Source organism: Podarcis raffonei, chromosome 9 (assembly GCF_027172205.1).
Source record: "Podarcis raffonei isolate rPodRaf1 chromosome 9, rPodRaf1.pri, whole genome shotgun sequence".
Taxonomy (NCBI): domain Eukaryota; kingdom Metazoa; phylum Chordata; class Lepidosauria; order Squamata; family Lacertidae; genus Podarcis; species Podarcis raffonei.
In genome coordinates this window covers 26,015,053-26,027,847 of record NC_070610.1, presented here as the reverse complement: position 1 = coordinate 26,027,847, position 12,795 = coordinate 26,015,053, and the positions used below count along the sequence as shown (strand labels likewise).

General features: G+C 43.6%; 1 protein-coding gene across 6 annotated transcripts in view; it reads left to right on the top strand.

Annotated features, from left to right (window-relative positions):
* Nucleotides 1-12,795, top strand: part of FAM114A1 (family with sequence similarity 114 member A1) — a 51,803-nt gene that overhangs the window by 17,492 nt on the left and 21,516 nt on the right. The window contains exons 1-3 of one of the 6 annotated variants that reach the window (XM_053403876.1): nt 1,551-1,672; nt 4,461-4,775; nt 7,102-7,189. In XM_053403876.1, the coding sequence (XP_053259851.1) occupies nt 4,476-4,775; nt 7,102-7,189 (388 nt within the window). In that variant the 5' untranslated portion in view covers nt 1,551-1,672; nt 4,461-4,475. Of the gene's footprint in view, nt 1-1,550; nt 1,673-3,607; nt 3,710-4,460; nt 4,776-7,101; nt 7,190-10,101; nt 10,206-12,795 lie in introns of those variants that run through there. The other 5 variants (XM_053403872.1, XM_053403873.1, XM_053403875.1 and 2 more) reach the window with 5 other exon arrangements.

The following is a 12,795-nucleotide window of genomic DNA, read 5'->3' as shown; positions in this document are numbered from 1 at the left end:
GGTCAAAAACTTAAATCTGACCCTGTACTCTACCGGGAGCCAGTGCAGTTTGAAAAGCACTGGGTGAATATGCTCCCATGGCAGAGACCCCGTGAGGAGCCTCGCTGCAGCATTCTGCACCCTCTGGAGTTTCTGGGTCAGCTTCAAGGGCAGCCCCGCGTAGAGCGAATTACAGTAGTCAAGCCTGGAGATGACCGTCGCATGGATCACTGTGGCCAGGTCAGGGCGGGAAAGGTAAGGGACCAACTGCTTGATGCGGCGAAGGTGGAAAAATGTCGCCTTGGCTGTTGCTGTAACTTGCGCCTCCATGGAAAGGGAGGCGTCAAGGATTACACCCAAACTCTTAACGGAAGGCAATGGCACTAATTGGGCCCCCGCAAGAGAAGGGAGTTGGTCCCTCATCCCCATGCCATCCCGACCCAGCCATAGGACTTCTGTCTTCGAAGGATTTAGTTTCAATCGGCTCCCATGAAACCATCCAGCCACAGCTTCCAAGCATCTGGTCAGTGTGTTCGTGGCCGAGTCGGTGTGGCCATCCATCAGCAGATAGAGCTGAGTGTCATCAGCATATTGGTGACAGCCCAGCCCAAAGCTCCGGATAATCTGGGCAAGGGGGCGCATAAAGATGTTAAAAAGCATCGGGGAGAGAATTGCGCCCTGCGGCACTCCACACACCAAGGGATGTCTTTTAGAAGACATCTGAAGGCAGCCCTGTTTAGGGAAGCTTTTAATGTTTAATAGGTTATTGTATTTTAGTGTTTTGTTGGAAGCCGCCCAGAGTGGCTGGGGAAACCTAGCCAGATGGGCGGGGTATAAATAATAAGTTGTTGTTAAAAAGTGTGGCACTTACTGTAACAACTGATGAGTGCTGGCACCTATTTGTCTAGAAAAGCTCTGCATCCCAGTTTCTGAATTGATCCGGGAATGTCCCGCTTTTCCTTAGGACGTCCCTATTTTCATCGGAGAAATGTTGAAGGGTATGGAATTATGTGACCGTGGAGCCAAGGAGATAAATAAACTAAACAATCTTTAGAAGGCATCTGAAGGCAGCCCTGTATAGGCAAGTTTTAAAAATAATAATAATGTTTTGTTATGTTTTTATATCTGTTGGAAGTCGCCCAGAGTGGCTGGGGCAACCCAGTCAGATGGGTGAGGTATAAATAATAACGACGACGACGATGATGATGATGATGATGATGATGATGGAATAGGAAGTCCCTGTTTTCATCTGAGAAATGTTGGAGGACATATGCCAAAAGCTGCCCAGAGCTTCACATTGAGCCTTGTTGCCGTTTGGAAGAAGGCAGAGTAGGGAAAGAAGCGAAAAGTTTGGGAACTGCCCCCAAACTGAGACGCCAGCGGGCAGCTTTCTCTGCCTGCTCCGTTCCTCGCGCCGGAGGGCATAGTCCGCGCTTCCCTCCCTCTTCGCAGCAGGGTAAACTCCCAGTCCGCCGGTAGGCGGTACCCGCTTCGTGTCGCGCCGCCCCGCTCATCCGGACGAGCAGCAAGCCTGGCGGTGGGAGGACCAGGCCGGAGAAAGCTCTGCCCCCCCCCCCCGGCCCGGCCCTCCGCTCCCGCCCCTCGGCTCCTCTCCCTCTCCCGGCCTGTGCCGACGTGGCCGGGCGGAGAGCGGAAGGCGCCCGGGGCGCGCCAAGCAGGCAGCGGCTCAGCGGTAAGGGGCGACGCGGCTTCTCCTTGTCTTTTGCTCCCCATGCCGACTTGGGGACTTTTGAAGCGCTCCTCGCGCCGAAAAGTTTGTTCCTTTTCCCTTGGCGATGCTTTTCAGTATTGATGGGCCAGGAAGAGCCCGGCGTAACTGCCTTCGAGAAGTTTGCAAGCGGGAGCAGTGAAACTCGCTGCAATCATAACTCAAGCCTTTGTCCCGGGGAAGGGGAAGGGTGGATACGGGGGGGCTCTCTGTCGTCTCCAGCCACGGGTTTCTATGGGCCCACTTAGGGGAGAGATCTCCAAAGGGTAGCAAGCGTTGGATGGATGGAGGCGTGAGAAGCTTCCCCTAAAGCGATTCGCGAGAACCGCTTGCAAATCGGTTTGTTTTAAGGAAGGCAGACCCTGTGTGCCATCCCGAGGACGCCTTTCGGTGGCGCCTCCCTGGGAAAATAGGTGCGGTGCGCACCTATAAAAAGGAACGGGCAAGAGGGCAGTCGCCTTAATCGCCTTCCCATCAAGTAAATAAATAAATAAAAATACTTAACTAAAAGTAGAAATTGTAGGAAGATTTTTTTTCTGAGCATTTCTGAGCATCAAGTAATTTAAAACAACTCTTGCGGAGGCAGTTCCTTCCAAATCTGCTAGACAGGTGACAGGGTGTCCTGCTCCCACACCATCCTGGCTTCCTACCCCTCCACTAAAATCCTGGCTGCACCCATGAGAGGTAGAAAAGTGTGCTTCCTGCATTGCAAGGGGTTGGACTACATTGCCCTCGGCGTCCCTTCCAATTCTACAATTTGATGAGTCTGTGTCCACCAACATAAAAGGGGTGTGGGTGTGTGGGTGTGTATGCACAACAAGGCACTGGTGATTGGCCTGTGCTCCCTGCCACGTGTGCATGTCTGTAAAATGCATGCTTCTTTCTTGTAATGTGTGAATCGGCCATTCCTTTTGAAGTGTGGATTAAGTATTGAGGAACACTGCGTTAAGGCGTTAGCTCTCAGCAGATGTCAGTCTAATCCAAGGCATAAGCTTGTTTAATTTATACCTGTTCATAGCATAAAGGTAAACTGGGCGGCAAACTAGACATAACATGAACAGCCATGTTTGTTTATTCATGTGTCTATCCCATTCATGTATAACACAGGGAAGGGATTTATCATTTTAACAGCAGAATCTGAATGGCTTCTGACACTTTCCCCCCCCAAAGACAGCTCACTTCTAGAATAGGTACCAGTTATTTGTAGTGTGGGAAGCTAAGTTGGACAGGAAGGAGGGTTCAGTTTGCATTACCTGCATACACTTTCTGTTGTAAAATGTCTCTGTTGTAAAATGTGTTTCATGTACATGGACACACACAAACACTGTATAGAGCAGTCATGTGAACCAATAAATGTGACTACCCATCACACGTCTGGTTGGAACTAATTACCTGTAAAGATAGTTTGGTTTGTTATTTTGCTGTTTGTGTGTTCAGAGGGTTGCAAGAACTAAACAAAATAAAAGTATTGTAGCACCTTAAACACTTAAGGGATTTATTATGGCATAAACTTTCATGGACTCAAGTCCACTTGGGCAGGTGCATGATAAGATATATAGCTTATTGATGTAACTTTAATTTATTATGTTGTGAGTGGCTCTTAGGGGCTGTCAAACCATACTGATGGTAAAAGAAATCTTTTTTTAAAAAGTCTGTAATAAATCAAAAGTCAGACATTGCAATGTCAAAGAGTTCTACATTTTAGGTCAGTTTACTTGAATGAGCCAAATTCTGCCAAGTGGCTTTGTATTTTCCTTATTATGATAATACAACAGCCTTACAGGACAGTATATGGAATAAAAGATGGCTGGCCCTATAGGTAAATTGGGACAGCCATATTTTTTTCTATACTATTATGCAGGAAGGAGTCACTTCTTCTTCTTTCTTCTTCTTCCATTCAAAATGTTTCAATGAGTGCAGCAAGCACCATGCTTCTAGCTGCTCCAAGCAGTTGCAAATTGTTCTTGAAAAGAAGAGCTGTCGAAGCCTTTGCACCACCATGTAAGTGCTTTATAATTAAAACAAAAAAATTACTGTACTTTTCTGTGTATAAGACTATTTTTTTTTCTTTAAAAATCATGCTAAAAAGTGGGGGTCGTCTTATACATGGGTAGTGCATAGGGTGGATATTTGATTGGTCACTGCCACGGCTGTCAGCAGCTATCAGACAGGAGGTGGATTTAGCAATGCGTGTTGGTGAGTGATTTTTGGCAATCCCCCCCAAAAAAGCTCAACAACTCTGTGTCATCTCCCCCCATTTTCTTAAATTTGACTCCCCAAAAATAGGGCGCGTCCTATACATGGGGCGTCTTATGGACAGAAAAGTACGATAATTTGAAGGGTGTTGCATTGAAACAATTGCTGAAATAAAGGAGAGAACCTTCATTTTAGCAGCACCTTGCTATCCGCCTGGTGCTTTAAAGTCCCAACTTTGGGGCCTCAAAGCTCAGCCAAATTGAGCAGGTTCAGGTGCACAAGAGACTTTCCTTCACAGCAATGTTGTGTGCCCAGACCAAGCGGGATTGACCTCACCACATGTAATGCACAGGAGTAGAATTCTACCTTATGCAAAGCTTCAAAAACTGCTGAAGCACTTTGTAAGCTGCCCAAGGGGGCATTGCAGCTGGTGCCAATTTGGAGGCGGTCTAGATGATAGGAGACACAAATATGTTCAAATAGGAGAATTATTTTTTTAAAGTTTTTCTATAATCACAACATTGTATTACAAACATGTTGATTTCTTTTCCTGCAGAATTTTCTTTAAAAAATGTCAGGTGACGGAAGTGAAGTGTTTACGCAAGAGAAAATATTGGAACATGGCAGCAATGTTTCAGCTTCTGAGAGAGCAATGCAGAATGAAAAGACAGAACAAATACAAGATGATAAGAGGCAGCGTTCTGAAAGCTCTAGCAACGAACAGGAAGGCGACCAGATGTCTTCAGGGCATCCTTCAAATGTGGAACACTTCAGCGGAGGCATAACTACAGATGTTCCTACCGATTGCAGTGAATCTGTGAGCCTTGAACCAGAACCTGGATCTGAAGAACTGAACAAAAATAATGGCCCAGTAAGATTTTTAAAAATCTCTTATTTATTTTGTTCATGCAGCATACAAAGTTGTGTCATAGTTAGAACAGTGATGCACAGGCCCTAGATGACCATACACACAGTTGCTGGTTATAGAGAGAGGTGGGAGACAGTGACTCAGGGCTGCCATTTTCAGCAACAGGGCAACACAAGTGGGGTTGCCTTGTTCTCCTAGTAGTGCCAATCCTTCATAATGTGCCTTGCCAGCCCTTCTTCCGGCTGCTTTTGTTAGTTGTGCACTCCCATATAGCATGCTAAAGGAATGTGCATTGCCATCGATTACTGTGGTTGGCATTATATAAAAATCAGTTCAAACAGAAACAACAGACTATGCTTTTGTCCCTGTAATGTGTGTTTGCATAATATTCTTGCATTCTTCCAAGTGTGGGTTACTGTATGCCTTTGGTTTCTGTGAAGATATGTTTGGGAATACACAATAGTTTCTGTCTTTGGTCATCAGCGTTCCAAGTCAGCAGCAGTTGGTGGGGCAGCAAAGGCAGAGTGCTGTTGTGCTCCTGGAACAAAACCATGTTGGCTTCCTTCCTGCCATGTTTCAGCATGTTTAGGGACTATCTTGCCTGCAGTAAGAGATTCCAGAGAGGCAGTAATTCAGATTTTTTTAGGGAAGATAAAACATCTTAAGATTGCCCCTTCAGAGCCAGCTTGCCTCTGGCAAACCAAGAATAAGCAATGCACAATGAGAGCCCAGAATGGTCAAAAGCTGAAAGGTAAAAGCTAAACTTCATGTATGATTGAACTTTCCTTGGTGCTAAAGTTTCACAAAAGTTTAGAGTATGTCTGCAGATGGAAGCATAGAACTGGCAGCAACATCATTATTGCTTGTGTGCCTATAATAAATAATAAAACTATAGCAGCAATAGCTGCTTTTTCTCCAGTCAGCAGAATTTAATCAATTTTCAATCAGATTGCATTCAGCTAATTCTTCGTGTAAGCTGAAAAGATGCTTGATTGATTTCAGGTGAAAGGGATATAAACCAAAGCCTGCAAGAGGAGATTATTCATTCACTCCATCTGACAGTGAGAATCATACATATAAATAACTTCCCTTCCCACCTGCCACCCAGAATTCCAGTTTTGTTTCAGCCAAAGCACCTGGTCCCTGTTAAGGCTGGCATACTTAAAATGTGGGAAAAGATCTAAAAGCACTCTAGGATTTTTATCTTCCTTAATACTCTGGTGCAGTTACGCTTCCTAACTTCACGATACCCTTTCTATTTTGATCTGCTTAGAACCCCTGTATGCTGCAGGGGATACTAAGGAATGTGTTCGGCATCACTTGTAGTTGAAGAGCATGAGCCAGGCCTCTTGAGCCTCACCACAATGCTATGTCAACAGAATTTATGCGAGTGGCGCTGTGGGTTAAACCACAGAGCCTAGGACTTGCCGATCAGAAGGTCGGTGGTTCGAATCCCCACAACGGGGCAAGCTCCCATTGCTCGGTCCCAGCTCCTGCCAACCTAGCAGTTCGAAAGCACATCAGAGTTCCAGAAGATAAATAGGTACCCCTCTGGCGGGAAGGTAAACGGCATTTCTGTGCACTGCTCTGGTCCGCCAGAAGCAGCTTAGTCATGCTGGCCACATGACCCAGAAGCTGTACGCCGGCTCCCTCGGCCAATAAAGCGAGATGAGCGCCACAACCCCAGACTCAGTCACGACTGGACCTAATGGTCAGGGGTCCCTTTACCTTTACATACCTCACACTCTTCTGCAGCTGTACATTCTGGAGGCAAATGTTAATGGCAGGCAAGTGGTCCTTTGGTGAAGGTTGTCTGTCACTGCTTATCCTGCCATTAGGAAACCCGCAAACTTCCAAGGAACCCCAAAATTTTCTGGAACCCAATTTGAAAAGCACTGTTCTAATGCAGCCTTGGTTATTGAAGCAATTAAAAGACAATCATTGTAGGCCAACATCCTAAAGCTGTTTTTTTCCAGAAGGACATGCTGCATTAAGCATGTGATAGTTCCATTCCAAAATGAAGAATCAATGTTCATGGTTTAGGAGGAACAGACTATGAGAGCTGGCTTGAACATAACACTAAGCCCGGCCTTTGGGTTTGTTTCCCTGGCACCAGGCAGAAGCAATTGAACAGTGTGCACCTGCATGCTGTTTGTTCATGGTAAGCCCTGGTTTATTTCTGTCTGTAGCCTAGCACCACGTGTGAATTAGCCTAATTAAGGTGAGTGGGGGACATATCACCCCCATTATTCTTTTTCTGAAAATGGAAGTATCTCTATTGGAAAAATAAAAATTGTGCTGACAGTATCCTTAACATATCTTTCTGCAGGACACGGATTCATCTCCTAAAGGGAGTGGATGGACAACCTGGGGATCATGGGGCAAATCTCTGCTTTCAACAGCTTCTGCTACAGTTGTTAAGTATCCAAACCATGAATATATAAAATATTTTAAAGATTTGATATCTAAAAGGTATAAATAAGCCCTTGACATCAGCAGGCAGGTACTGTAATACACTTCTCCCCCTTCCTTTTTGGGACAAAGTAAAAATGATAACTGAGATGAGTATAACATCGGTCTAGGAACTGCTTAAGACTTCTTGCTAGCATGTTTCCCCTGAAACCCCTGCTCTCCCAGCCACTTTTCTTTCTGCAGGGATTCAGACCCGTGTTTGCAAATAAACACAGGGCTAGGAAAAATAATGGGAAAAGCTTTCAAAAGGAAATATGTTGCCGGGAAATGAGCTAAGTACTCACTTTCATGCCATCCCTCTATTGCAAGTCACCCTTTTCCCAAAGATCCTTTATGATGAAAAATATGTCACTGGGCCAAAACTGGACTCAACTATGTTGTAATGCTTGGTTTGGCCCTAAAAGGGTAGCAAGAGGAATAGTTCCATCAAATATAGGCTGATTTTTGTGTGTATGTAAATAGGCCAATAAGGAATGTTATATGGTGGGTGATTGCTTGGTGCTTCTCATCTGAAATGTGTGAACTGTCTGTATTAAAAAGCATCGTGTTAAGTCCAGTCAAAGGTGACTATGGGGTTGCGGTGCTTATCTCGCTTTCAGGCCGAGGGAGGCGGCGTTTGTCCACAGAGAGCTTTTCGGGTCGTGTGGCCAGCAGGACTAAACTGCTTCTGGCGCAACGGAACACTGTGATGGAAACCAGAGTGCACAGAAACAAAGTGTTTGTATACGGGATATGGAAACTCTGTCTGCAGTTCTTGATCTGTGATGGCTCATCAAGTCATCTCTTGAGGCCTCAGTTCCCCCCTGAGGGAGAGAGAGAGAGAGAGAGTGAATCTGGCTTTCCCATCCCAGGGAATCAGATATCACTGTTACCTTACAATTATTCTGTTGCAGTATTCATCTTATGTGGCCTGCAAAATCTGGTTTCCTCTGCCACATAAGAGAAGTGGTGCCATAGCCATATGCTAGAGTTAAACTCGCCCCCTCACAGCTTGATCCGTAAACCAGTTAAAGTATAAAGTATGTGGATTTAAATCCAAATGGTTTTGTGACAGATTCTCTCCATGATTCAGCAGTAATAATCAAAGCGTATCCACTAGAACAGGCAATAGAGTTTCAGTTCTGTTCCTTGTCCTATTACTTAGTAATCATTTTACCACCAGATTGCTGCTTGCCCACTCAAGCATGACAAATATTTGCTGCATCTTGCTTTATTTGTTAAAACTCCATGTCCTAGAAGAACTGCATTTGCAGTTATGCACGATCAATCAAATTTAAAGTAATTCTTAAAAGGATTAAATTTCTTCAAGGTAAAACTGAAATGCTTGTTCAAAATTGATATTGCAATGCCCCGTTTCTCTTTCAATCAGGTTATTTTTTTATTTTAAGAATTTCTTTTCTTTTTCAACTGAGAAGCAATTTCATCTGCAATATTTTCAAGCAGGAATTTGTATTCATCTAATTATTATCCTCTGGTTAACAATCTTTATTATAAACCCAACAAATTAATCTTTCTCAGCAGAAGAGCAGGCAAAAATCCTAATATATTGTTTCATGCTTTTAAAAATGCTGAGGTGTCAGAAAAAATGAATGATTAGTAAAGTTATTGGTACATAGATTTTCTTGAAAATGAGAGCATGCATGGATTTTTAAAAGAAAATAGCTAAGAAACAAGAGAACAGCAGTAACAGAAAATAATGGGTGGAGTGGGCTACGTGGGAGAGACATTGTTCTCTCTGGAAAGTCTTGTGGAAGAAGAATAGCCATGAAAAAAGAAGCTGTGTTTTAAAACATATTTTATGGTTTTCTCTTGTTGCCATGAAACGTAATAACACATTTCAGGCTATGGTATATTATATAGGAAATCCAGGATTTATATCAGTAATATGGGAGTTCATATCTACACGTACATTTGCGCTCTCTCTCGCGCTCTCTCTCTCTCTCTCTCTCTCTCTCTCTCTCTCACACACACACACACACAAAGCAGTGTTGCAATCAATTAAGGATTTGTGCTTCTATTAGATATTGATTTACTTGTAATATGTTGTCAGAATTTGAAAAGGTGCATCCCTGAGGAAATGAGTAATTGAATTAGATTATCTCTTATTAGATTATCTCTTCAAAGCATACTTAAGAATATTGGAATGTGAGGAATATGAAATTAGTTGGTGGGTTCAGAATTAAATGAAGCTCAGAAAGCGGGTCAGTACAAGCAATACAAATGTTTATGAATTTGCTGAAGTTAATCTGAAGTAATTAAATCCCCAGGAAGCCAACCCAAAGACCTAGAGGAAGTGAATATTGAAGTGGTGATGTTTGTTGATGATTCAAAGCAATTTCTAGATGATTAAAATAGATTCTGAGGGAATCCAAACGGTTTTCATAACACCTGAGACAAGACAGTTAAATTAAAAATAGAATTTAATGTCAATGACTCTGAAGTGATGCACATTAGAAAAGAAATCCAATCTGTTTTATCTTTTGAGGATGGGTTCTTAATTAGGTTCATGTACACAGCAAAGATAACTTGGATTAGTAAGACTACTCCTCAGAAATAGCAGTATATTGCAGTATATTGCTTGGTTATTGAGTGGAAGAACTAAACCTGAATGGGATTCACCTGCTTCCAGAAAAGTCTCTAGAGGGCCAGTGGCCCCTTCTGAAGAGCATGTGATGAGGAGCGATGGGGTGTGGTGGGAAGAGGGAATTGCCCAAAATCAGCTGTAGGCCAAGTTTGCACGTGATGTCGCACATCTGCGTTGCGGTGGTGGGCACCCACAATCCTTCCAGGATTGCTATAATTTTCCAAACATGCCAGGATATTAAACCAAATTTAAGTCAAGGCTTCATATCCTAATTTGTTCAGAAACCATTACCCATTGTTTTCCAGTACAGACTCAAAAGGAAACTAGTTTACTGAGACTTACTGACTTGTGTAAAGGGAGGACTGCAGCAGTTGCATGTGAGTTTGTATCTTGGCTTATTAAGGTGAAAAATGATTGTCCGAATGCATCCAGTGGCTTGCCTAAGGCCACCTTGTGAGTTCTTTTTAGAGAGCAGTTTTGAATTGTGGGCCTCTGCCTCCACAGTTTAATTACTTAGGCACTTCATCAGCACTCAAGAGCTGTCCCACTAGTCGTCATGAAGCTAGCACGTAGGAAAACTGCAGATCTCATAAATTCTGCAACACAGACATTTAGGATTGCTGTGTGAGGCAAGCATCGTCTTTTAAACATAGAAACCTGAAGCACTGGGTTGCTCCGTTGGTGATCTAATGTACTTGTCATCTAAATATTTGGTCTTCATCTGGTGATTCATGACCCATTAGAGGGTTGCAACCTGGTCTAAGGTGGATTGCATAGTCTGCTAACCAGCAGCATAGCAACTGCCATCTAGGTGTGCTGTAGCTTAAGATGGACCATGGAGGTGCTATGGTAAGATTAAAAAAAAAAGTTTTACTCTCCTTTATAAACTAGTAACATAGCTACCAAAATAAATACTTTCAAAAATCTTGTAATTGCTTTGTTTGACTGGGAGAGGCAAGACAGAAGAGGCACTTTCAGTCACATTCTTGTGAGCAGACCAAAAATGCTTGCCTGCCAGGTATCATGGTTTCAGTGCATAACACCCAGCTCCGTTGTAGATTATAAAGTGCCAAGCAAATGCATGGCCCAACTTTCTGGTGCCAGTGTAACACAATGTCAGTGATGGCGATACTCCCATAGTACCCATGCAAATAAGACATTGTCAGTTCCTAGCTACAAGGATGCTATGATTATGATGGAACTAATCCATAGTTCCTCCAGCACATGAAGCATCCCATGATCTAGTTTAGGAGGACAGCAAGTAACCCATGATAGCCACAATTTTCAGAGCTTCCCTCTGACAGTGGTTCGGATGTCTTCACAGTTAAAACACAACCAGCAGCAGTTTGCAAACCTTTGTTAAGCATCCTTGCTGAGGCTTCTGTATTCCTCCAAGTGTTCTGATTGGCTGCTCCTGCACAGACATTTGGGATTCTCCGTTAATGCCAGTGGTAGTTTTAAAAAGTATTTTGCTGGCAGAATGTGGCACTATGATTTGAGGTGGGGCCAACGTGTAAGTGAGCATAGTATCTGAGCTAAACCCCTGCCTAGAATAAAGGTAAAGGGTAAAGGGACCCCTGACCATTAGGTCCAGTCGTGGCCAACTCTGGGGTTGCGGCGCTCATCTCGCTTTATTGGCCGAGGGAGCCAGCGTACAGCTTCCGGGTCATGTGGCCAGCATGACTAAGCCACTTCTGGCGAACCAGAGCAGCCCATGGAAACGCCGTTTACCTTTCCGCCAGAGCGGTACCTATTTATCTACTTTCACTTGGACGTGCTTTCAAACTGCTAGGTTGGCAGGAGCTGAGGCGAAGCAACTGGAGCTCACCCCGTGGCGGGGATTCAAACCGCCAACCTTCTGATTGGCAGGCCCTAGACTCTGTGGTTTAACCCACAGTGCCACCCGCATCCCCCTGCCTAGCATAGTGTAAAGCAAATTGGTAAACATGTTTCTTTCAAGCAGTCAGCAAGATAAAATTCTGCTTTTAAACTGACTTCTCAGTTTGGCTCCTTTGAGTTGTCATCCCCCCACCCCAATATATGTTTTTACCCTTAGGTGCAATTTCTCAGCAGTTCTGTTTTATAATGTTGCAATATCTTATGTAATGGGATGATGTTTGGTGTATAGTTATTATTGAATTCATTGGTACATCTCATGAGTATTTTCGCTAGTGATCGCAAAACCTTGAAGCATTACCGGAACCTTTCTTCTCATCCATATTCCTAGCCCTTTATTGCATCTTGTTCTAATTGGATTTCGCTGAAGCGTAAAAATATAAATAGTTTGTTCCAAACCAATAACAATCTATTTTACCACCATGGCAGTTCCTCATAAAATGCTTACTTATATTTTGATTTATAAACTCCACTCAATTAACCACATCTTGTTGATAGCAATAAAGGGAGTGAACTAGTGAAGTCAAACTTAACGCTCTCCAGTTAAAGACAATGCAGTGGGCAACATGATCCCATATGTATTTACTCAGTTTACTTGTGAGTAAGCATTCTTAAGTTGCTTGAAAAGTGCTGAAATTTGGATGGATTGTGTCCCCAAGAAATCCTAGCATTGATTTATGTTCTTCTAGCTATATGTATCACTGGTCAAACAGGAATAATTCTATAACAACATGACAACAACAACTAGTTTTATTATTTACATGCTGCCCATCTGACTGGGTTGCCCCAACCACTCTGGACGGTTGCCAACAAAACATTAAAAACACAATAAAGCATCAACCGTTAAAAACTTCTCTGAACAGGGCTGCATACACTTGTCTTCTAAAAGTCAGCTAGTTGTTTATCTGTTTGACATCTGATATGAGAGGATTCCACAGAGCGGGCGCCACCACTGAGCAGCCCCTCTTGTTGGTTCCCTGTAGTTTCACAGCTCGCAGTGAGGGAACCACCAGAAGACCATTGGGGCTGGACCTCAGTGTCCAGGCTGAACGATGGAAGTGGAGATGCTTC